The sequence below is a fragment of the Anoplolepis gracilipes genome, unplaced genomic scaffold (assembly GCF_047496725.1).
Source record: "Anoplolepis gracilipes unplaced genomic scaffold, ASM4749672v1 Contig18, whole genome shotgun sequence".
NCBI lineage: Eukaryota > Metazoa > Arthropoda > Insecta > Hymenoptera > Formicidae > Anoplolepis > Anoplolepis gracilipes.
In genome coordinates, this window is record NW_027328669.1 from 1,344,008 (window position 1) to 1,371,322 (window position 27,315).

At 37.0% G+C, this 27,315-nt stretch overlaps 2 protein-coding genes and 1 long non-coding RNA gene across 3 annotated transcripts; 1 reads left to right on the forward strand and 2 right to left on the reverse strand.

Annotated features, from left to right (window-relative positions):
* Positions 1 to 2,548: 2,548 nt before the first annotated feature.
* On the reverse strand, positions 2,549 to 7,399 carry LOC140675706 (uncharacterized). The gene is made up of 4 exons (XR_012048437.1): positions 6,637 to 7,399; positions 6,084 to 6,482; positions 5,775 to 6,011; positions 2,549 to 5,689 (listed from the first exon to the last, which is right to left on the reverse strand). It is a non-coding gene; the product is annotated as an uncharacterized lncRNA (long non-coding RNA).
* A 390-nt stretch (positions 7,400 to 7,789) lies between these two features.
* LOC140675705 (uncharacterized) lies at positions 7,790 to 26,072 on the reverse strand. Its single transcript, XM_072910329.1, has 2 exons — positions 25,977 to 26,072; positions 7,790 to 21,446 (listed from the first exon to the last, which is right to left on the reverse strand). Exon 2 carries the CDS (start codon positions 16,826 to 16,828, stop codon positions 16,253 to 16,255), a length of 576 nt encoding a protein of 191 aa, XP_072766430.1. The 5' UTR covers positions 16,829 to 21,446; positions 25,977 to 26,072; the 3' UTR covers positions 7,790 to 16,252.
* On the forward strand, positions 15,126 to 16,067 carry LOC140675787 (uncharacterized). Its single transcript, XM_072910393.1, has 3 exons — positions 15,126 to 15,212; positions 15,573 to 15,803; positions 15,852 to 16,067. The coding sequence occupies exons 1-3, from the start codon at positions 15,126 to 15,128 to the stop codon at positions 16,065 to 16,067; spliced, it is 534 nt and encodes a 177-aa protein (XP_072766494.1).
* Positions 26,073 to 27,315: the final 1,243 nt, after the last annotated feature.

Sequence of the window (27,315 nt, forward strand, 5' to 3'; positions counted from 1 at the left end):
TAGGAAAGAAAGAGATAGCGCGAGGCGAAGGAGAGCGAGAGAGTAAACGCTAGGAAAGAAAGAGATAGCGCGAGGCGAAGGAGAGCGAGAGAGTAAACGCTAGGAAAGAAAGAGATAGCGCGAGGCGAAGGAGAGCGAGAGAGTAAACGCTAGGAAAGAAAGAGATAGCGCGAGGCGAAGGAGAGCGAGAGAGTAAACGCTAGGAAAGAAAGAGATAGCGCGAGGTGAAGGAAAGCGAGAACGCAAACAGTAATTATTTTTCTTTTTTCTTTTTATAATTTTTTTCTTTTTTTCTTTTTATTATTTTTTTTCCTTTTTATTATTTTTTTTCTTCCTTTTTATTATTTTTTTTCCTTTTTATTATTTTTTCTTCCTTTTTATTATTTTTTTTCTTTTTTTTCTTTTTATTTTTTTTTTTTATATTAAATATTAAGTTATTATATCTAATTATATCTAGTATATGAAGGAAGAAGGATGGGATAGATGAAGGAAGCGCAAGCAAGCAATTATATGTGTTTTAACATAATTTTTTTTTATTTAAAAAGTGTGTGTTTATTTACAAAAATGTGTGTGTGTGTGTGTGTGTGTGTGTGTGTGTGTGTGTGTGTGTGTGTGAATTTAAAAATAAAAAGAAAAAGATAAAAAAAAAAAAAAAAAAAAAAATATAAGAGATTGCACGCCGATGGTCGAGCGGTACGGCACGACGGCGACTGCTGCTGCTGCGAGGCGCTGGAGGGGATGACCGGGCGGTCGTGGTGGCGTCCAGGTAGGGCTCCTGCATAACAGAAAAAAAAAATTTATTAATATTTTCATAATTTGAAAAAGAATACTTACACATCAAGGATTACTTACAATTACTGATCAGAATCAGTATCAGAATCTGAATCATTGTCGATAACATGTTGTAGATACAACATGTTATCGATATGTTGACGGATTTCCCGATGGATTTCTTGTAACTGCTCAGGACATGCTTGCCGATTTCCGCCTGGTAAACAGCAATTCTCGCAAGGCTTTCCCCTTAGTCTGTTGTTTTCATTCGTCCATATATAACTTTGTAGTTTAAAGATCACTGTTGAGGAATTTTTTATGCCAAGTTCGCGATTTCGTTGAAACTCCACCACCGCATTCAATAGTTTTTTGGTCACCATTTTTCACAGCACTTAATCCTAGCAAATGTCTACAAAAGTTTATTGCTGCGCACAAAAACGGCACACACTACATGCTATTACTTGGCACAGTGAGTGTCCACAATTATTACACGAGTTCCAACAGTGATAAATATATTGTCCTGTGTTATGTTTATACACAATTTTACCTTGTGTATATAAATCTTGAACTTCGATGAAACATCCCGAACAAAATTTTTCACTATTTTCCTCGTCGTTGTCATACTTTTTTACTTCGTAATAAAATATTATGTTACACATTTCCTGCCGTTCAGTTATAATTCGTAAATCTTTACGCACTAACGGCACTACTTGTTCATTCAAATAGTCTTCCGGATCACTCTCATAATCAGAGTCATTTACTATTTCCACTTCTTCATCGCTGTCGTCGATAATAACCACATCTTCATTGTCTTCATTGTCTTCATTGTCTTCGATGACAATCACATCTTCTATATCCATTTTAGCACTAAATCGAAAGACACTCGACGACTGTTGAATACGTTTTAACGCGGAGACAGATTCTCAAATTCGAGCAGCCGAATGTTGGCGCTGGTGCGTTGCATTCTTTCCTTAAAAATTTCGGAAGATGTTTCGCTCCAGTTTCATGGGAGATTTTCCGCGAGGGTGCAAAGCTGCCGAACGCCGGCGCTTAAAATCTCTTCTTTCCATAATATTCTAATGGTCATAAAATGAACATAAAAATTAGAAAAAAAGAAAAAAACACTTTTATGGTTTCTAAAATGTCCCCCGGCTATAAATCAACCACAAAAATAAACACCTTGCAGTTGCAGTTCTTTCCCTAAAAATTTCGGAACATGTTTCGCTCCAGTTTTATGGGAGAGTTTCCGTGAGGGTACAAAGCTGCCGAACGCCGGCGCTTAAAATCTCTTTTTTCCATAATATTCTAATGGTCATAAAATGAACATAAAAATTAGAAAAAAAAGAAAAAAACACTTTTATGGTTTCTAAAATGTCCCCCGGCTATAAATCAACTACAAAAATAAACACCTTGCAGTTGCAGGTCTTTCCCTAAAAATTTCGGAACATGTTTCGCTCCAGTTTCATGGGAGATTTTCCGCGAGGGTACAAAACTGCCGAACGCCGGCGCTTAAAATCTCTTTTTTCCATAATATTCTAATGGTCATAAAATGAACATAAAACTAGAAAAAAAAAAGGTTTTACGACTTCTAAAATACCCCCGGCTATAAATCAACCGCAAAGATAAACAGATCTACTTTCGAACGTGTGTAGGACCCTCCCCCCCCCACCCCCCCTTTCCCTAATATCAGACCCCTCGCGCCTCCCAGATACCCCCGTCCCCACACCCCCCTCAACGCCCCATGGCTTAGAATCCCCACTATAACACTACTATTAAATTAAATAAAAAATAAATAATAAAAATGCTTACGGGAAGTAGATTCACCGAATGCATGTCCACTAATTTATTCTTTATGTTGCACTGCTATTAAACGTGTAACTGTGACGATGGATCAAGCGTAATGCGACTAAGGGCGAAAAATACATTTGAGGAGAGGTCGTTTTAGGTGACATCAAATCTTCGGTAGTTTATTTATAATGTTTTCATAAGTAGCTGGCAAACATTCTGTCTCTGTTTGTAGATTAATGCTGTTCGTTTGTCGTTTAATATGTAACATTTCCGATATCAGTCTTTTAGCGTAATAGGGCTCATTGTCAAGAATTTGTACTTTGTCCCAGTCAAATTCATGATTGTGTGTCAAGCGGTGATCAGTAATAACAGATTTGTTAGTATTAATTTTCTTTATGTTGGTCTTATGTTCGTTTATTCTGGTTTTTAGTTTTCTGCCCGTTTGACCAACATATGACGCATTGCAGTCTGAGCAATTAATTTTATACACTACGTTTATTTTTGTGGGATTTGGGATCGGATCTTTATGAGCTTTAATAAATTTATTATTTTTGTTTATGCTGTAACAGGCTGGCTTAATATCAACATCTTTTAGAACATTTTTCATTTGTTCAGTTAACGAAGGTAAATACGGAATAGTAAAAAATGAGATATTTTTTGAGGCCGGAGATTCTCTATAATTGGATCTTTTTCTAATTAAATATTTTATACATTCGTTCATTGTTGTAAAAATCATGTCAATTGGGTAAGAGTTATCAGTTAAAATCTTTATTACATGTTTAAAATTCTTTTCATGAAATGTCGGGTTTGATAATAAAAATCTCTCTGTTGATTAAGCCTATTATTGTGCCACGCTTTTGATTAAACGGATGCTAAGAAATGGAAATTCAGGTATCTGCCAGAGAAAGTATTTTTATGGTACCAGTCAAATATTAAATAGTTATTTTTTTAAATAAGTGTGAGGTTTAAAAAGTTTAATTTATTATGGTCACTGGTTTCCACTGTGAATTGTATTCTGTTGTAGAAGGAGTTAAAAATGGTCACTGTCTGGTCAATAAAATTGGAAGGTACCGATATTAATATGTCATCAACATATCTAACATATATGGGGGAGGGGGGGGTAAAATTCAATGATGCTAATGCTTGTTCTTCTAAGTCTTGAAGAACTATATCGGCGATAATTGGAGAGAGCGGAGAGCCCATTGGAGTACCATATGTTTGTCGGTAAAATTTGTTGTTAAATACAAAAAAAGTCGAATTTAAGATTAAGTTTATTCTCAACATAAATTCTGGTTCGGGGATATCACAATTCTGTGTAATTAAATGCCATCTTTTAGAAATGCTCTCTATTGCTAAATTAATAGGAATGTTGGTAAAAAAAGAAATCACATCGAATGAAACCAACTCAAATTCATTATCAATACAAATGTCTGAAAGATTGTTCACGAGGTCGAAACTGTTAGTGACGTGGCTCTTAGCTTTCGGAAAGCTGTCGTACATGATTTTGAGTAACCAACTCGCTAAAAAATATAAAGGACTATTAATAGACGAGACGATCAGTCTAAACGGGATGTTGTCCTTGTGAATTTTGGGCCGTATGCTCTCGGTATTTTTTTTTTATTTAATTTAATTTAATTTATTATCATTTAATAATTTACTAAATTGCCAACAAAGCATTAATTTGTCGTCAGTTATTTATTTAGTTTGATTTATTATAATAGAATCATTTATCCTTCACCTCTAAATTGCATACCTCGTGGCTTGGAAACCTCCGAGAAATGCTTGACGGAAAAAATGGGAACATTTGAAAAAGTCATTCGTTTATATAAAAACATCACTATTAGAATATGATCGAACAATTTAGATTAGTGACATCATGTATTCGTGTAATGAGCGTTAACTTTTCATTCCGACAAAATAGCAACCGGTCTAATTTTTATCTTATGTTTTAATTATAAACCGACGGCATGTTATTATTGTTTTGCGATTTGACTTTGCGATTATGAATAATTCAAGATTTTATTACATAGTAATTACGTTTATTTCATGCGTTGCGCTGAAAAGGATCCGAATACGGATCGAAACGTTCGCGTATTTTATTTCAATATCAATTAAATAATTTACTAATGTACTAATTATCAATATAATTTTCTGACACATTAATGGAATTGGAGAATTTAACCCACATTGCTAATCAAAGCTCCTCGCTCCTATTGCCTTTTTACTATTTCTTTATTTATTATTAAGGAGCTCATACTCAATTTTATTTAAAAATATGTTCAAAAAAGTGTTTATTAATATTATATTACGTATTTATTTAATCTGTATAAGGTATAATTTTATATAATAAAGAAAGTCATAATTTTATACAATAATTTATTTACAATTTTTATTTATAATTTTTAAATGTATTTACATATAAAGACATTGCCAATCGACAGCTCCATCATTGTTAAAATAATGAAGAAATTGTTCCCGAACTCCAGCACTCCAGCTACAGCTTGACGAGTGCTGGAGTTATTTCCTAAGCGAGTTATGTCTGTTATAGCCTGCATATCTGCTCTCCAGCTTTCTGCTATAAAAGCATTTTCGTCTTCTCTGTCAACTGAATCTGGTATAATATATTGAATTTTTTCGTTTCCGTTAAGATCTGCTATACGTAACCAATTATGTAGACACACAGTCGCTCGTACAATTTTCATGGTTTTCTCTACTTTTAAAATAATAGGCTTTCGAAAAATTCTCCACCTATTAGCTAGAATTCCAAAACTGTTCTCTATTGTTCTTCTGGCTCTTGATAGTCTATAATTGAATATACGCTTCTCATTTCCAACATTTTGTTTACCCGGATAAGGTCTTAAAAAATAAGTTTTCAACGGAAAAGCTTCATCTCCTACGATAACGTAAGGAAAATCTTCTCCATTATTAGAAATTGGTGCAGGTTTAGTTTCCTTCATTTCATTATTTTCAAATTTTTGACCAAATACACTCTCTTTAAAAATTCCTCGCTCCTTCGACCATATGCTCCAATATCAACAAATTTAAAAATATAATTGCTATCACATATAGCCAGAAGAACTATACTGTGTCCTTTATAATTAAAATACGATGATCCTGAATTGGGTTGACCCTTAAAATAAATTATTTTACAAATTTAGTAAATACATAAATCTATTTTACATAATATTCTATAATAAATAAATAAATCATTTTACTTCAATAATTATGTGCTTTCCGTCTATGGCACTAAACAATGTGGAAAATTCAATTGATCTTCGAAACCTCTTGCTATTGTTAACCATTCAATTTCATTTATTTCTGCAGATAATACAATGGGTGATAAATTGTTTCATATAGCTTGACACGTTTCAGTTATAACATTTGCAGCAGTAGTTAAACCAATCAGATATTGATAAGATATTGAAGATATGGAATCATTAGAGGCCAAATATCTGAAATTAAATTTATATTTTTAAGTGCACAATACTCTATAATAATACATTTTTAAGTAATAATTTTCTTACCTCAATGTGATAAATACACGCTCAGCAACATCTATAGGTTCTCTAATGTAATATTGTTTAAATATTTCTGAACCAACTAAAAGAACCAAGTCTTCTAATTGAGTTACGGACATACGTAAATAATTACGGAATCTTAAATTTTCTAAACCCAATTTGTGTAATACAGCATAAAAAAAACCATGTTCTTTTCTTGCTTGAAAAATGGGTGCTATCCAATACTTCTTCTTAGAATATTTTCTTCTTTTTACATTTAACAGTATAGTAATGGCAGCAGCTTTCCTTTTTCGTATATTTTCTTGGTAATAATAATAGTTATTAACTTGCACACACATGTAATTAAATAATTGTATTTGTTGGTTATACCAACGCGTCCAACTTGTAACTGAATCTTTTTCCATTCTAAAAGATTAAACAGATTATATATATTATATATAATTTATATTTTATATTTTAGATACTATAAATATAAATTATTATATTATATAATTTATATATATATATACATATATTATATATTTTTTATTCCGCAATATAAAAAACACGATATACATACGAAAGGTAAACAGTTTTTTCACTATTCGCTATTCGCGGCAAATTATTCGCAGCGAAAAATTCTCTGCATGAAAAGATATCCTAAGCCTCATGCAATTTCTAATGTAGCGCTATCTCTTTCATTCCTAGCGCTTACTCTCTCGCTCTTCTTCGCCTCGCTCTCTCACGATCCCTAAACCTTACGCTACTTCTGTCGCGCTATCTCTTTCTTTCCTAGCGCTTACTCTCTCGCTCTCCTTCGCCTCGCGCTATCTATCTTTTAGGTGTTGGCTCTCTCTCGCGGTTTCTAGCTTCGCCCTTCCCCGCAACGAGCTACGTATGAGAACTGGGACTGTTTACGGGTGGGAGAAAGCACGAATGGGAAATGCGTGCGAATAAATTATGTCATGATTTAGATTTAAAAAACTTTATTCTTCTCTTTTACATTTTTTTTTTATTATTACATATTGTGACTTTTACATTTTTTTTAATTCTTACATATTGTGACTAAAAACTAAAGCTGCCAGTTCATAATCAACGAGTTGATGTTTATTGAAAGCGTCGCTGACACGAATTACATTTGATACTTCTTTATTATCCGTTACAGTGGACGCGATATTGGAGAATTGTGTAACTTAATATCGACTGTCTCGGTAATTCTAACCAATCGATCAAAGGTTGTATCGATGCATTGATCGAGATCAAACATATGGTATAACGTCGGTTCAATCATCATCATGCGTACGTTTAAAGATTCGAGACTTATAAGTTTGATGTCGTTAATCGTATGAACTCGCACTGTTAGCGGTCCAACGCTATAAGCGTTAAAAAATTATAGGTATTTTTAGAGTCCTTTCGCAGTAAATTGTGAATATTGTGACGTTGCTCGTAGAGTCCCTTCCACGTTTCGAGAGATAATATCAGTTCCTTTCCTCGATGATCTCCTACAATTTCCAAGTAACTCGGTGGACCCACGTTGATACCAATTTCAAGAAATTTGAATTCTGTGGCTGTCAATGCATATCGTCTACCTAGTATACGAATCGCACGACGCTCCAACGAAATGCTGTAGAAAAATAAAAATAAAATTAGTTTAAAAAAACAATTTGTGAAAAATAGAAAGAAGTTAATCAAAAACTTACTTGTCACATTTGTTCTCAAACAATGGAGTTTCATAACGACTCGGTACGTAATTATTCATGTTTCTGCTGGGACCGCCGCTGCTTCTTTCGACGTAGTGCATATTTCCAGATTTTAAAAGTGAACCACTTTCACGAATGGTTAACGCAACACTGACCGTATGAAGAATCGAGTATACGTGACATCCGTTTTTTCAAAGTAGTGGGGGGAGATTAGTGGTAAATGTGGTGGGAGATTCTAGAATACTTTAGCGCTTTGAAATTTTAGAAAAAGGGAGAGACGATATTAGGATAAAAAAGAATTCTTAAAGACTCGCGAGGGAGGGAATGAGGAGAGGAAATAAGAAATAAAACATATTAATGTTTAAGTATTTTATTTTTCCAAATCTTGCAATTCTTTCTGGCGTTGCGACCATCAGTTAAATATTTTGAAATACATTTTGTAATGCGCAATTCTTAACATGTTTTCTACATCGTATAGTATTTTTAACATCTAGATTATTTAGAGATTCGATATTGTCGTAATCAGTATCCAAGGTCTCAATGATTAAATTTTCTCTCGCATCGTCACCGAGCATATTAGCCAGCCATTCTCGTTTCTAGTATCCTTTAACGTATACGACTCTGCATTTTATTATCTTCTTCTTTCAACCACAGCTGTAGTAATCAATCGTTTCGTCATACTGTACGCAATGATTTCATCCTCCCATTGTAGTCCACGATAATTCGCCATGAAGCTTGACACTTTTCGGATTTTGTAAAAAGAGATGCCATGGTATAGGACTCCGAAAAATGTGTGCGAGAACAGTTCCTCTTCTCAGCACCGCCACCTCCTTTGCGATGAATTTATTCGAAATGTTAAATCTTTGCAGATCGACAAACGTTGGTACAGACATGACGAGATTTCTCTTCGTCAGTTAAGAAGAAGAATGACAACCATCTCGTAACACTTAGATTTATATCCTGCTTTCCCTCTCTCTAAATTATTGTCGCAAACACTTAGATGATTTTGCGCACAACGTTGGTCAACAGGTTGTACTGGACCACGCGATCGTGTATGATGAGACAGTACGCAGTCGTATTATTAGGCACATTCTCCTTACACTCAAATTCCAATCGCACATCCACGGTTGCGCTCTTGACCGATTCGTTTTGTCGAAAACAATCGATGATCACAAACGGACCGTAACGTAGAAACAGTGAGACGGTGAGACTCGGTTCGAGGTACTCGTATCCGTAATAGTTTTTGCAGAAACGCGCGTACGTGTCGTATAGAATAGACCATCTGTTTTTATCGAAATCCAGATTCATGTAGTCATACGGATAACATTCCGAGTTCAGATAGAGTTTCACGTTTGTTAATTTGCAGTCGTTAAATTTACTCGTATCCTCGGACATAACATTCATCCGGCCTGTCTGCAGAGCAAAGATAACGTATCGTGGTTTCTCCAGCTGAGTCGCGGTCTTAATGTCCCACGAATGCTTGGTTGTACGTTGCAACAGCGGAAACTCGTACAGATCCCATGAGTGAAAACCCATACTGAGGTAGCGTCCGCTTTCCAGAGCGCGCAGCATAGACAGCTTCTTAATTTCACTCAACAACACATGTGGCATTTGCTATTGTATCTTGAATATGTTAAAGACAGGCTTAACCGTCGAAGCTCCAACCAGACAATTGTTGTCATTGCGCGATCGTATTAAGATCAACTCGTGACGAGCGTTAATTACTATGCGTCTGTAATCTTCGCAAAATCCCAATAACATGTAGAGCGGTACGCAAAAATTAAAGTCCATTCACAGTAGTTGGATCACTCTAGCCAGCATTTCTCATAATCACGCTTCTATCGGATGATATTGTTATTGAGCATAGTTTTTGAGCATATTTGTTATTCCCATGTTTCTGTTGCTATCAATCTCCACGCCATCGAGTTCGTATCGAATCTCATCAAACATGAATGCGACGCAATTATTTTGCAGTATCACATTGGATCCGTCAGTTGGATTGTTTATCTTCAATTTTCCCTCGATGTATAAGAAACTCTCGTACGGCAATGTATACAGATCCTGTTGTTGTATGGGTATTCTTATCTCGTCACTGTGTCCGAACGTTGTGTTGGCGAATGGGTTGTAGGCGTGAGTCTCAATCTTGACGATGCGATCGTCAAAGATTGGCTCGTCCGCGATGTTGAGAATGTCAGTCATCGTTCAAATGTTTCGCACTGCAAATCCCAAAGATTGTAAAAACGCAAAGTTTGATGCATTCAATTTCTTTTTCTTAGTGCCGGATGATTGGATATTAGCAAATCTCGATGTTGTTGTCGCTGGCGTCGTAAATTGTGTTGTCTCTCACGTCTTTCGATCCGTTCAACACGAGCATCACACACTAATTTTGCCGCCGTCGTACATGCACTCTAATGGTGATCTCTTCTCCTCGAAAATCGAATAATCGTCCTTCCTGGTCGACAATGTGTAACGTTAAATCCGTCATGCTTCGCACGATGATCGGTAGGTAAATGATGTGCACCGGTGTTTCCGATATCTTATATCTTGGTGATACCCTCGGTGAAAATTCGTGTATCGTATGAACGAGTTTGCCGTTGTGGTACTCACCCGCGTTCACATTCCATTCGGATAATGTTCACGTTGATAATGTTAATCGGCACGTCCGACTCGTACTATTTTCGCGGCTGCAGAATGCGGTTCGAGAATCCTAGCAGCGATCCAATGTTGTTAGGCTTGCTAAAATTTATTCTGTAGGCGCATTTGATCTCGCTCCTCATCGTATTATAATTAGCGCGGAGCACTATCGGCCATTCTCCATCTTCAAAGTCATCGTCGTCAGTGTTTTTTTTATCACCATCACGAACTGCGTGTCGCGGACGTTTTCGTGAAATTGTATGTTTCATAAATTCATGTATCGCTTGCAGCTCGTACGATCCTTCGGGAATCGTAATTTCCGCATCGTCTTTGCCAAAGTAAAATTTATTACTCGAGGAATTCACGTTCGATATCGTGTGATAACTCAAAATCCGCTAGACCGAACTCGTATTCACCGTCGCTTAAATCTACGGTGGGAAAGTAGTTTGCTACGAGAACGCTGCTTTTTCCTGTCAGCATGAATATCATAGACATGTTGACTAAACTGTTTAACAAATACTAAGTTAAATAGCGCAATGTATGTTTTTAAATTCGCATGTATCGACTGCTCGGAGAAGCTGCAAGCACAATTGTCCGCAGATGCTTTGATTATAAGTTTGATAGGATGTGTGATTATAATCTATTTTTGTCACATTTAGATATCGCACCAATTCATTCGGCGGTCGAAGATTGCCAAAACTGTCAAAATATATAGCGCGATTCCTTCTCTTTGCATACGCTACCCAGTAAGTACCCGAGCCTTTAGCGTTATTCAAATTTATGATGCCGCTCTCGTTTCGATATATACCACCGATCGATAATGAGTCACGCATAAAAACACCCCTAAATTACGGAATGTGCATACGTTTTGCTAGTTGCAGCAATTGTATGTTGATAGTTACGCCCTCTGGCATTTTTAGCGTCTCTTTGACGTTTTTTTTTTCTTCTTTCTCATTGAGACTCCTCGTCCGTATTTGTATGGCGCGAGATACAATCCGTGACTTTCCATGGCGCGATTGTGACGTAGCATCACTTAAAACTGACGTTGTGTAGCTTTTCCATCTTTCACCATTTTTGCTACACCAGCCGCTCCACCAATCAGAGATCCGAGAGCGCCCAACACTGGTAGAATTGGTAATACGCCCCCGCGTTTCGCTACCGGAAGTATTCGTTTTTTCACTGTCTTTTTCTTCATTTTCGTCTTTAGACTCATACTAGACTCGAACTTCGTCTTGGTTTTCATCGTTGTCCAGACAGCTGTGGCGGCGGCTCTCTCACCGAGAGACGAATCTTTTGCAATGATGCGAGTTTGCGGTTTCTTGGCTATCCTATCCACCGCGTGTCTTTCGGCAAGATCGTTACTCCGAGAGTATGCTGTATCATGTTCATGGCACGCCGCGTCCAATGGGTTGATACTTAGATCGCCTCTAGCCAATCGTTTTTCTAGCTGCATGTCCGGACCGCAATACTGATATCCAGGAATATGCAATTCGATAGGAAGTGCGTTTATTGCACGATTTAATAGACCTTTACCTATTTGCATTGATATTCACGACAATTTTTTATCATTGACGCTGGACCGTCAATGTGCGTTTGTTGCCTCAGTCGATTGTAATGTTCGAAACAGCGACGAAAAGGCCTGAATCTCCGAATCCGCCTTTATGTATTCCGGAAGTTTGTCCCACACGTAGTGAACGTGATTGCCACATTTTCACAATAAAACTGCTTTAGACACAAACTGTAGCTGTTCGGCACTCAAATCAAGAATATCGTAAGGACTTGATAGCAAGACAAATATTTTTTTGTTACTGAGCATTTTGTAGTTTCGCGCAGCTATAAGTAGACAGGCGTGCGATCCGAATCGGAAGTGAGAAAATGAAATTCATGCGACAACCTTTCGCGATACGCGTGACAAATTACGACGCCAGATTACGCTGGATGGGGGACAACGCGGAGATGCATAGACACGGTACGATGCTGCCGAATATTATATGCGCAATCGTTTGCGGCCCCTTGAATTGCGGTAAAACTAACGTATTGATTAGTTTGATAGAAAGTCCGCACAGTGTCCGCTTTGAAAATGTGTACGTGTATTCAAAGTCACTGCAACAGCCAAAATATCGATATCTGGAGAATTTGTTAACGTCGATCGATGAAATCGGCTATTTTACATTCTTCAATAACAGTGACGTCATTCCATCGAGCGAAGTACGTCCAAACTCGATTTTCGTTTTCGATGACGTGGCATGCGACAAACAAAATAAGATTAGAGAATATTTTTCAATGGGACGCCACTCGAACGTCGACTGCTTCTATCTCTATCAGACATACGCGAGAATACCGAAACTTCTTTTACGCAACAACGCGAACCTGCTAATCTTGTTTAAACAGGATGGTACCAACTTGAAACACATGTACAACGATCACGTGAATACCGACATGTCATACGAGGATTTCAGTGAGTTATGTCGTACTTGTTGGCAGCAAAAGTATGGATTTCTAGTGATAGACAAGGATAGCTTGTTTACAAACGGGCGATACAGAAACGGATTTAACATGTTTGCGATACCGCATAACGATTAGTCATTGCCTACATTCTGTCGTGAGGGGTGAAACGCGAGCGTTCGATACTACCAATATGGCTGAGAGCGATAATATTCGCGAGCGTGAAAAGATGACGAAGGAGATTGCGAAAATGAGCGAATCGATCCGCAAGAAACATTGCGCTTTGAAGACCGGTAAGATCGATGACGATATCGCGGTCAAGACCTATTTTAAACCCATTATCGAGCCACTACAAAAGATTGTCGACAACTCAATCGCGGTGAAAAATAAGTCGGAGAGTAACGCAAAGATTAAAATCTTACCCATCAAGTGGTACAAGAAAGATGAGAAAGAAGAGGATAAAGATGAGGAGGAAGAGGAAGAAGAGGAAGATGCTACATCGAAAAAAAGGAAACGATCGGACGTTTTACTGTATGAACCGTCGATAACCTCTACACCGTTAGCCACACCAACAAGCGTACATCTTATGATATCCAAAACACTCGTAAACAAAGATGTTTTCGAAATCTCGAACAAAATGCTCGAAACATCGTTTGTTCGAAACAAGTTACAAACGCCGGAAGGTCAAGAAGCGTTGCGGAAGCACTTTGGGCCACTTGGACAAAAGTACATGGGCGCTTTCCTCGATGGCAACAGAAATCACGAGATTGATCATGTATATGAAGTCTATTTTGACAGAAAGAATGAAATGCGACTCAGCAAAAGCGATTCGACATCAACAAAGATGACTCTATTACCATAGATAACGTGCGGTACATTGGAACGCCAGGAGTGTACGAGTTGATCTTCAAGAGAATTCCCGATAACGAACTTTATATGAAGGGAAAAATTTGGAAAAATACAAGAGCATATTATTGGTGACGAACGCATAGACGCAATTATGATGTTTAAGGCCATTTGAAGAGTAACAGAGGGTACAAGTACAAACAAATAATTGCACCGTTGATGTCGCTCGAATCGAAAAAGACAAAATCTGGAGGGGGGGTATCCATCCCTCGCTAACCAACAATAAGATTGATTACGTGCACTGAGACGACCCTAACGAGCTAGTGGATCGGCTACGATTGCTCGACGCTTCGCGCCAAGCTGATCACAATGCTCACGACAACGAGATCCAGTGGATCATCGAGGAACTTCGCGAAGTAGGAATTATTATAAATTGAATGGTGTCTCAACAAAACTAATCGATCAGCGTCGCATGATACTTTACGAAGCATCGAAAAAAAATGCCTATCAACAAATTTGGATTGTTCGATCCAAGAAATGATGCAACCGGCACAAACGGTTCTTGGGATAGATTGGTAAAAAGTTATGTGCACGAAAACGCTCTGTGTCGCGTCGTTATAGACTTTGACGCAAGATTCGCCGTGTAGCGCAACCTGAGGCGACACCGATACGGTCAACAAACTCTAATGTGGAGTTCTGCGTTAAAAGATTAATGAATCGACAAAAAGAATCAAACGAGAAGCTAGCATCGTTTGAGAAAGACGTGCGAGCAATACAGATTGTGTTAAACGAACTTCAACGCGCGGCTAACGCGAACTCAGAAACAGCTATCAACCTGAATGGGCAACATTGAACGGGTTAGGAGCGGCTATCAAAAAGTTATCGAAAAGCTACGAAGGATTATCGAACGGCTACGAAGGATTACCGAACTGTTATCTAACTACAATGAGTGGCAGTGGTAGTGGCAGTGGCAGTGGTAGTGGTAGTAGCAGTGGCAGTGAACGACCTAGCAGCAGCAACAGCTTCGAACGAGACTATCAGCCTCTCAAGTAAGGCTGCGAACGAGGCTACAAACACGTCCTTAACGGCTACATACAAGGTTACAAACAAGTCAAGAACCGCTACGATCGGTCAAAAGACGTCTGTGAACGAGGCTATGAACGGGTCAGAAGCGGCTACGAACGAGTCAAAGACGACTGCGAAAAAGCCTGCGAACGGGTCAGGAACCATTTTCGAATGGGTGAAGGACGGCGGTGAACAACACAAGAACGGGTCAGAAATGGCTTCGAACGAGTCAAGAACGGATCAAGAACGAGTCAAGAACGGATTAAGAACGGGTCAAAAACGAATAAAAAACGCGAATAAAACATAGAGAACGCGTCAAAAACGGGTCAGAAACGCGAACGGAACTTAAAGAACGGCTATTAAAGGACGAAAAATGAAAATGAGTGATAAAAAAGCGAACAACAAATGGCCGTCGAGAAAAACTGACAATACAGAGAATCAACATAGTTTGGAGAAACGGCAGTTGGTGAACGAACTGCATGCGCCGGCGAGAAAAAATTTTCCCCGAAGATACGTCATAGTGCGGGGATACGATGATCTGTGGCAAGCCAACATCGTCGAGATGCGTCCCTATTCTTGTTTCAACAAAGGTTACCACTACATACTCACCGTCATCGATGTGTTGAGCAAGTATGCGTGGGCTGTACCACTCAAGAGTAAAGGTGGAAGCGAGGCGACTGATGCAATCGCCGAAATAATTCGAGATAGCAAGAGATGCCCGAAAAACATGCAAACCGATAACGGGAAGGAATTTTACAATACCGATGTGCAACGGCTTATACGGAAACATAACATTAATTACTATTCCACATATTCGGTATCGAAGGCGTCGGTCATCGAGCGATTCAATCGCACTGAAGAACGACATGTGGAAGATGTTTACGCTGGATGGAACTTACAAGTGGATCGACGCGTTGCCGGGACTCGTATCAGATTACAACGCGCGGAAGCATTGAACGATCAGCATGTAACCCGTCGATTCACCGCCGCGATCGCTGAAAAACTCTTGGCTACCGTGTATAACCGCGTAGATATCGCGGGTCCTGCAAAGTTCAAAGTAGGTGACCCGGTACGCGTTAGCAAATACAAAAAATTTTTCGAAAAGGGTTACACACCAAATTGGACAACCGAAGTGTTTAAGATTGTTAAAGTGCAGCGTACTAATCCTGTAACATATCTACTCGAGGATTATTGCAAAAAATCTATCGCTGGAGCGTTTTACGAGCACGAGTTGCATCGCGCGAATTATCCAGATGTGTATCTCGTGGAGAAAGTACTGCGCAGGAGGGGTGATGAGGTTTACATGAAATGGCTGGGATAGTTCGCACAATTCTTGGGTACATAAGGATCATGTAATTTAATTTTATAAAAAATACAATGTATTCAATATAAAAATATAGGAAATATTTGAAATATACAAAATGTTTATTAATACATCCTTTTCAATAGTCATTACAATGTATAGAATATGAACTACGCATACAATAAATAAATAAATACAATTATTTACAATGGTATTTTATAATGTCCCCATGGTAACGTATCAGTAGTTGTAGGTACGATATACCGCTTGTCGTCGTACGGACTTAGAGCAATTTTTGTTTTGCGAATGGTGTATACCTCGTGCATTTTTGATCTTATACACGATTGACTACGCGTCATTCCAATCTCTTCGTTCAAACACCGCGTGTAATCGTCAAACGTTATCATTCTCGCAACAACGTTACTCTTGACGCCTTTTATCTTTTTCGTATCCTTCTTATCATCCACGAGCAACGCGTACATTTTTACTCTAAGCCCGACAAATTCGGTCATTATGGTACCGTTGTTTCCATCCTTCATTAGACCCGGTACCTTTTTATTCACGAGCGGTATACCGTACGCAATGTCTATCGCATAGTCGCTCGAATCAAATCTGCTGATGTCGCGTTTCATATTCTCGTACACATCGTCGCATTCAATGTGATATATAAGACTATCCGTGTCAGTGTACATGACTTTGCATCTCTCCCGATACATTGGCACCATATAATCGTGGTGAAATTCGTACAAACATGCCTTGGATATATCGAGAATACTCATACCCACGTAAATTGGTTTATAAAATTTCAGCTCGAGTTTACGTAATTCTACAGCGATTAGATTTTCCGAAAAAACGCTCCTGCTATGAAAATTTGGTTTTGCAATTAATGCCTCTGCACCGTACCTTCCATCTCATTTTGTTAAAAGTTTAACATCTACGCGATTGCGCACATTTTCCATCGTTTTGCCAAACACGGCATTATTCATCAGTTTGTACAAATTTTTTTCAAAATCATTTTTTGCCAGTGTTCTAAATTTTGTGTTGAGTTTTATATAAGTACGGAGCCACGGAGATTGAGTGAATTTTAATATACAATGAATTTTTGTAACATGAAGACCGTGACGTGAACATTGCTGCAGGTTGCGGTAGTATATCACGTAACGCTTCTTGTCGTATAAGGTTGCGAGAAGCTTGTCCTCACGCTTGCCAGGTGGTTTGTCGCGTATTGGACAAAAGGGTAGGTCAGTGTGCGAATCGTGAAGATGCTGCGTATACTCGAGGTCGAGGATGTAGCCTGTAGACGAATCGAGCGCGATCGATGATACATCAAAATTGGAAACATTATCAACTCACTGAAAATCGGCATAGGGCAATGGTTGACACCTTGCCCATCCGTATAAATTATTAACGAAATACATCGAGTACGTTGATGGTTTCGATGAGTCATACGACTGCATGTTGTCACGGCCAGATCAGACATAAAATATTAACAATTCGTAGAAAGAATTAAGGGCGGAAGAAGGAATTAAGTAAAAAATATTAAATATAAAAGTTTAGAAAAAGATCACGAACGAGTAAATAAGGACATTAAGAAAGATAAGCATACGTGAAATTAGACGGAAATTAGAATACAAGACGGCAGAAAGATACTGTGTAAGCGGAAGCGACAGTGAAAACAATACGTGCTCCGATCAGGACCGCCGTCTTTCCCACCTACGAAAAATTAGATATATAAAGACGTCGCATTGATCCTTGCGTCATCGTCAGTATAAGCATTAAGCGCAACCACTGTATAATTGTAGTTGACGAAATATACTCTTTTACGATAGTGTACGGAGTGTTTTCTTTAGTGCGTGTGTTCTAATCTTTTGGGCAGCCAGAATCCCTTCTCCATTCTACTTTAAAGTAGACGGGCATAACAATGTACTTGTTATTAGTACGCGCGTACCTGTTGGAACATTGACTCAGACCACCGCGTATACTTCGTTCGATAAACATAACCATGTCAATGTCTGTGAGTAATTCAAATATAATTTTTGTATGCTTTAACATGGCGTCCCACGTGTATCCGGGAAGAGTATAATAATACGCGGGATCGAGCCCATAACTCTTGATACAACTCTCGCGGAAATTTTCAAAAATATCAGCTAATAACAAGACATCAATTTTTAAATATAAATCGTTATATTTGCCTAGCGTTCTAATGGAAAATCGCTTTCAAACAGTCTCGGCGTGCGCGTAATCGTTCTTGGATACTGTATCATCGGTCAAGGAACTGGAAAATGATTCGCGCGGAGGTAAACATGTATCGCGCAATTTATCTACGCAGTCAATGTACTCATACGGGAAGACACCTTTTCTGGTTAATAAATTAAAATTTTCTGCCGATAAATTTTTAAATTCTGATTGTAAAATTTTGAGTTTATCCTTGCTCAGAAAAGATGCCAATTTGTCGAGACTTGTTGTATAAGAAATTTATATAAATCTATGAAACGTAATTTAATATGATTTCCCGGTTTGTCTTTCGTACCTTTAACATGTTTTGTAAATGAAATATATTTTTCTTTTGTTATCGGAAGTAAATCGATTTCCCCTTCGAACGCTGTGGCTATTTCCTCGATTGTAAAGTGAGAATCGTAACCAGATAAATTGTGAAATACTATTGGAATGCAAAAAGATTCTTTGTAATTTAGATTGCAATTTGAATGCGCGGGACCTCTGTATCGCCCGGTCAAATGACAATGATCGCGTACGCGCGTATCATCATCTTCCACGAATAGTACAGTAGAATTGTCATTTGAACCAACAAAAATGTTATCCAAAATGTTATTGCTGAATCTCGTAGGAAAGGTATTTAGAAGTAAAATATCAATATTTCCCATTCGAGATTTCTTGGGCGTTAGTTGTAAACAAAGGATAAAGGTGGCGAAAACAGGTTTTTCGTTCGTAGAACTTATGCCCATTAAATTTAAGCAAAATAACCTGAATGTAAGTTGTAGGTATTGAAAAGACCTAAAAAATGAACCGTATTACATTAAGATTGGTTAATTTGTTTAATTGCAAAAAATTAAAAACCTCCAAAAAAGGCCCTTTTTTCAATTATTTTTTTATTTTTACACATTTGAGCCTAGGACTCTGAAAATATGATAAAAGATGTTCCTCATCATGCTGATAATGCATGAATTTTTTCGGCCCGAAATGTTTTTAAATTTTCGCAAAAAACTGTTTGTTATCTAAAAAAGCGTTAAGTTAAAATAAGTAAGTTAGTAAACATATATATAGTCATAGGAGAGTTTATATATTCACTGAAACGTACATACATATGTATATATTACAAAATACCTTACAAAATTACGTTGTTTACAAAAACTACTACTTACTATTCTAATCTATGTATATTTTTTTTAACAGGAGAAGAATATAATACTTATCTTAACTTGTCTAGTACACACATTTCTAAAATAAAATTAATATTGTTTAAGATTAATTTTAGCATGGTTAAAATGCAAATATCAAAATTATAAATAGACGCTTGGAAAGTAATTAATTGTATGTATAAAATTGTATTGAAAAGTTCGATTCAAAGATTTATATTTTCAAGAGAGATAAAAAACAGATAAAATACAGATAAAAAAAAACAAGAGAAAACGAATTTGTTTTAGCAAAAAAATTATTACTTGAATTTAGCAATAAATAAAATAATTTTTTGTAGTAGTGAAAATAACGAAAAGTAGTCATTATTTATGGCTTTTGATGCGAGATTCGTGTTTCTCTCGATGTGGTATATCAATTTAAAAAAAAAATTATCCTACGTGTTCTAGAATCGGAGAAAAAGTATTTTAGCGCGAGCGTCGATTTGAAGTCTTCGCGTAAAATTTCAGTTCACGCGTAGCAACGGAGCCGCCGTTTCCCCCACTCCGCCGCCCGAGCTCCGGCAATCGCGCACCGCGACTTCGTGGCTCGTATAAAAAAAGCTGTTCAAACAAGTTAATTCGAAAATGCTGCATTAGTTTCTTCAACTCTCCTTCTAAACATCTGAAAAGTTTCAGCTCTTCATGTTAAAAAACAGAGCCGCTGTGATTTAAAAAAAAAAGTTTTCTCGGCTTCTATGGCACTCTTATAGCAACGTTTTTTTTTTAAATTCGTGTAAAAATGCCAACTATCGAATGCATTAAGTGCCATTTCGATTCAATGCGATTTGCGGTAAATAAGTTTTCTCGGCTTCTATGGCACTCTTATAGCAACGTTTTTTTTTAAAATTCGTGTAAAAATGCCAACTATCGAATGCATTAAGTGCCATTTCGATTCAATGCGATTTGCGGTAAATATTGCATTTGTTTATACGAAAAAATTGTACTCACTTTTTAGATCCATTTTTGAACAATTTAAATGTTGAAAATCGCTTTGTTGCAAAACGTACATAATAGTATAACTCTCGAAGAATAAAATGCACCCCTGTGGCTTGCTCTACGATCTTCCAAAGTTGTAATAATTAGATTCTACGAAGACGCTTTTTTAGATAATAAACAGTTTTTTGCGAAAATTTAAAAACATTTCGGGCTGAAAAAATTCATGCATTATCAGCATCTTTTATCATATTTTCAGAGTCCTAGGCTCAAATGTGTAAGAATAAAAAATAATTGAAAAAGGAGCTTTTTTTGGAGGTTTTTAATTTTTTGCAATTAAACAAATTAACCAATCTTAACGTAACACGGCTTATTTTTTAGGTCTTCAATACCTACAACTTACATTAAGGTCATTTTGCTTAAATTTAATGGGCATAAGTTCTATGGGCGAAAAACCTGTTTTCACCACTTTTATCCTTTGTTTACAACTAACGCGCAAGAAATCTCGATTTGGAAACATCGGTATTTTACTTCTAAATACTTTTTCTACAAGATTCAGCAATAACATTTCGGATAACATTTTTTGCAGGATTTGCTTCATTTTAGGTACTATTCTGTACTAGAATGGTTTCTCACATATGTGACATTGAGTCGCGCTTCGAATTTCTTTCCATTCATTTTGCGTTAAATTTACCATGGGGACATTGGTTGTTAAAATATTTTCTACACGTTGCGCCAAATTAAGTTTGTCCGCGAACCACGCAACACAATTGGCTTCGCGACAAAAATGATACGCTGATAACGAATTATCGTACGAGCAATGTACATAAGCGATACTAAATACTTGGTGATGTTGATAAAAATTTTCTTCTTTTTTCACCAAAACGCACTCCAGGTCGGCGTACACGATGAAAGGTAGTCGCTCCTGCCTATTGTAGTTGGTGAATGCGAACCATCTGTCCTTATCGCTCGGTAACCGGAGTCGTTCATCTTTCCACAGTCTACTGTATGCGACTGTAGTTTCTCGTCCGAGTGAAAATATTGCATGCATCTAAAATAAAAATAAAAATTTTTATATCCTTGTTTTATATATTTTTAGACGGTTTTATTAAATATACATATCGATCGCAGATATATTTTTGACCATTGTGTTTCCTGAGTTGCGAACTCACGAGCCTGGACATATTCTTGATCCACGCGAAATGTCCGATATCTCGCGCATCTTGCACGTAGAGCAAGTTGACGTGCTTGTCCCTCTTTTGCTCCGTAAGGCGTAACGGAATAATGTTTTCATTTTCGATAGTATACACGTTGATTGAAATATTGTTATAAATTTCAAACTTTTTAATTTGATTAAGAGTGACTGGAAACTCAATATCTTGGAGATTCAGTACTGTTGTATAATGCGGATACGATGATTGTCGGTCTGTGTCTTTCAACTGGATACAGAGCACCACCGCCCACGCAAAACATGCATTGTTTTTGGATTGCACGTTAACCACTGCTCGTTTCATTATTATCTTTCACGGTAATTGTACACAACATCCGGCGCGCATAGAATTATATTTATTTATATTTACAGTCAAATTTAGTATACGCGATAATGCCCATCCGTTATCGCGTTCCTGAAATTCTTCTAGCGATGCTAGCGTGGGCTCGATAACGCGGCATTCGTACCACTCGTGTAAATCGGACGTACGAAAGAGTTTACAGTTTTTTGTATTGACTTTTATTGGCGCCTGCCACAAACTCGCCATTAAACACAGTGTTCACTTTTATATTAATATATCTCTGCATCACTTTCTGCACATATTCGATCACAATGTTACTCGCGTCTTCCAAAAATTGACGAGGTTTGATGTGATTATAATTTATAACCGCACCAGTCAAGATACGGCCTTCGGACGCCATATCGATCTCTCGCCATATGAGTCTTCTCGCGTTATTGTCACCACTATAATCACCACCACTGGATATAAACTGTCTCTGCAATCGAGTTTTCGCACCCTCGAGTCGCGCAATTCTTGCCACCAAAGATTGTCTATTTCCGATTGAGAGTCGCGGACGCTTGACACGGCTGCGTTCTTCAAGCTCTTCGATAAACTCCTCGCAATGCTGCAGCCATCCAAAATTTTCGCTCAATGTGGTGACTTGGTGGGAATGCTCCAACAAGGCGCGTTCTTTCTGCTCCACGTTTCTCATTTTTGTTTTTTCTCTATTTTTGTGTGCAAACATAACACATATTACGCGACATTATTATTATATGTAATAAAATTCCACAGCTGCTGCACCATTGTATATCCACCTCATCGGGCGATGTAACTTTTTGTTCCCGTATTTTGTACATCACTCCGATGTCATCTCGAAAGGTGTCCATACACAAAGCACAGAGAGCTAGAGCACCACCCGTTGAATAATAAAAATGTATGGCGCAAATCTTACGTTGGTTTTGCACACGGACTTGTTCATTTTCCACTACGTTGTCGTCAAAATCGGTATCACTGTAATCACTAATATAATTACTATCGTCTGACAATGCGTGATCTTCGTCTGACGACTCGTCTATTATCGTTTCGAAATTAATATTTTCCATTTATTCACTATTGTGTCACTAATTCTAATATTAGACAGTAACCACTAAACTTTTTTCTACAGTTTCACCTATGCGCGTTCAAATCGTACTATAGTTTGACGGGCTCTCATCCTTCTTATATTTCACCTAATGCTGTCTTAAGGACACAAGCTACCGAACGTCAACGCTTTTGCACCTATAAAAAGGTTCCGACATGTTCGTCGCAGCGTTGGCCAAAAATTTCTATTCTTTTCCCACGAGATCCTAATGATAAAATGTTCATAAAATAAGAAAACATTGTTCTAATGGACCCTAGAGCGCCCGCTTTTATATTCAAGCAGCTGAACGTTGGCGCTGATGCGTTGCATTCTTTTCTTAATAATTAGGGAAGATGTTTCGCTCCCGTTTTATGGTTGATTTTCCGCGAGGGTGCAAAGCTGCCGAACGTCAACGCTTTTGCACATATAAAAACGTTCCGATATGTGCGTCGCAGCGTCGGCCAAACATTTCTATTCTTTTCCCATAATATCCTAATGATAAAAAATGGTCATAAAAAATTAGAAAAAGAAACAGTTTTATGGGCTCTAAAGTGCTCCGGCTATAAAATCACAAAGATAAACATCTGTTTTCGAACGTGATTAGGACCCTTCCCCCCCATGACGTCAGACCCCTCGCCTCCTGGGTTAGATCTCTCATAGTATCCCTACTTATATCTTATTTTTATTTGAAAATGTTTTTTATTACTTATGGTACTGTGGGGTACTTTGATATACTGACTCGTGGGGCACTTTGATACGTATCAATGTTCCCCGTGTGGTTAGGTTAGATGTAATATAATAAAATAAGGTGGTGTAATATAATAAAATAATACAAAAAAATCTAAAATAGAAATTGATTCGTCAAGTTGTTCCAGTCAGTTCATTGTTAAAGATTTAAAAAATGTCTACGTAATTATTAACATCAAACGATAATAAGGTACTTTTATGTTCAATTCATTTTTCAAATTTTTATTTTTGAATTTTATGTTTCATAAATTTTATGTTCAAATTTTGTTTTTAAAGATATAATTTAAATTGTTTTGTATTTTTAATTATTAAAGTAACGATTAAAACCAAATGTATGTTTTTTTTATTTTCAAAATAAATAATATATAAATAAATGCTATATATATTGTTGCGTCCTGTCGGCTCCACGTTTTTCCTCCCACGAAATGAACAATAATCGTCCGATCGGTCACAAAAAACGGGTCGCGCAATAAAAAAGAACCGTTATTATCAAATAATGTTTAGACCTACTAAAAACGATATCTAAACAAATACCGGAAAGGATCAATAACGAAATCCTCTAAACAACGAAACAGACAAACACAGCTGCATAATCTTAAGAAAGAAACAAATAATGCCGCTACGCACTGTCGGCTCCACGTTTTTCCTCCCACGAAAATGAAACAATAATCGCCCGACTAATCATAAAAGGGATCGCGCGACGAAAAATATTTTAAAACATTGAAATCGATGTTCAAAGGAAACGACCGGAAAGGATCGATAGTGAGATCCTCTAAATGAATAAATCAACAAACACAGCTGCATAATCCTAAGAAAGAAACAAATAATGCCGCTACGCACTGTCGGCTCCACGTCTTTACCTTCTATAAAGATAAAGCAATAATTGCCCGACCAGTCATAAGAGGGCCGCGGAACGAAAAAAATGTTTTAAACATTGAAATCGATGTTCAAAGAAATGACTGAAAAGGACAGAAAGCGAGATCCCCTAAATAAATAATGGATAAAAACAGCCGCATAATCCCAGGAGATAAAACCAAATGAAGAATCTCCAAATTTCCTAAGAGGCCGTACAGAGCCCACCAATCAGCAACAATCAAAAATAAGGAGGAGAAGGATCTCACCGAACGACAGCTTTTACACGTCAAAATCTCAAAAATACTCCCGCCCAAATTGTTAACACGCCCTCAAGATTTAATATAAAAAGGGAAAACTCGCGCATTACGATCATTCCAAAAATTAAAATCAGTCAATAGTACAGCATCAGATTCATTCGGCACAGATTTTTCGGTCGTTCGCTGACTCAAACAATTCGTCTACACTACGGGAGTTCCGTTTACGTTTTAAAACCTATTAGAGTCAGTGCTCAACAAAGACCACCCGCCGAGTAAGACCACAACTGGAGACACAACTACACCAGCAGCTAAAACGCAACCAATCTGCCTAAGTAGTAAGTTTAATTTCCTTCTCTTTTGTTTTTTTTCTCTCATCGTCTCCTTTCTCTTTTATTCAACCCTGTTCTTTTACTAAGTATGCCTAAAATCGTGCCGACCCGCCGATTCTCGCGAGCCAACCGAGACCATAGATCGGACGACACGACCGTGTGCGAAATCGCGCCGTAACACATTACATTTTCGTAAATCTTTATTATTTTTTTTTTCTTATTATAAACCATTGTAACAAATACCAACCAGAATAAAATCTTTAGAATCGCACTCCTTCCCTCTCTTTTCTGATTGATGACCTCCGTACTTATGTAACACTCGCGATCCACACACACACACACACACTCATACAAATAATTTTAAGGCGGATTTGATAATATCAATAAAGTTATATGTATAATGGTAGGGATCAATTGAATAAATGTTAATTTAAAAATTAAATGATCGGTAAACTTATTTAACTCCCTCATTCCCTCCACGCGAAAGATCACACAAGGTCCCGTCCCGCGTAAAAGAGATTCGATTCTCTTACCAAAAAGGGACCACCGAGAGAGAGCGTTCGCATAACAGAGTAATAACGACACTCGTCGTTTACCTGTTTGCTAACCTGCAGCTCGCTCGACCGAGTCACTCGTCGATAAGACTTTTGACATCGGAACAGTTCCTGTTACGCCCTTCCTCTGACCCATCCTTTCTACGGGCCTGGACGTAACAATATTAAATATAACCTTTTTTAATAATTTTAATTCATTTCTAAATATATTAATGTTAAAATCACTCACGAATTGAAGTATCCACGCCTTTTTCAAATTGTCTCATGCCTAGAAAAATAACTTTGATAAGTTAAAAAAAATTACTTTGCAGACAATTTAAGATAAAAATAATAGGTTAAAGACTTGTTATTCTTCTTACATGTCCTGATTGAATTTTTGTTATAGATTAATAAGAAAAAATGTTATAACAGTTTTTCTTATTAATCTATAACAAAAATTCAATCAGGACATGTAAGAAGAATAACAAGTCTTTAAACTTAACCTATTATTTTTATCTTAAACTGTCTGCAAAGTAATTTTTTTAGATAATGAAAAAAGTCGTATCAATGTGCCCCACCTCCCCCTACATTTAAAAAAAACATTTCGTGCTGTAATGCGGGAGAGACTCCACCTTTCCCTCGCCCATATTTATATTATTTTATGCAAATAAAAATCAAAATTATCAGTACTATTGCACATGTATGTAAGAAAATTATAATATTTCAAAGTCGTAAAACTCAGAACCCAAAGGAACCGCCGCAAAATTCGAAGCATGTGTTACTTAGGAGTGTACTCTCTACAACACATGTCAAAGCCAAGGTCATCGACGAGGTGTCCGTTAAAATAAACATTTAGCTTATTTTTATTTGCACTTTTAAAAAAGATATAATTTAAGAAATTAGTTGTTCAAATCATACTTTTTACATGTTATAAAAAATTTTGTCTATAATAAATAAATAATAAACTCAACACTTTACTCTCGACCAAACTGGCATATATTACATCAAAATTACACTTCACAACGTTTCGACCTTCATTTAGGTCCTTATCAAGTGATCTACAATGTTAATTTATAATTAGTACAAGAACATTTATTTAACAAAAAGAATTAGTTTATTATGTAAAAATAATAGGAAATAATATTTCACATAAGTCGATAATTAGCGAGTTCTACATCGTAACAAGAAAATTAACTGTTGATTCGCGGAAGATAGTTTCTTCTAACCTAAACAACATATATGACAAAATATTGAACGTCCTCTAGTCTCTCTAAAACATTTGCATTTATAAGACGTGCTGTCTAACTGACACGAAAAATGGTGTTTACCATGTTACATCTAATCTAACCAGTAAATATCGATACTCTTTAAAATTTTGTAACATTGATTCCCATTGAATTTAACTCGCTAATTATCGACTAATGTGAAATATTATTTCCTATTATTTTTACATAATAAACTAATTCTTTTTGTTAAATAAATGTTCTTGTACTAATTATAAATTAACAACATTGTAGATCACTTGATAAGGAAGGTCGAAATGAAGGTCGAAACGTTGTGAAGTGTAATTTTGATGTAATAAATGCCAG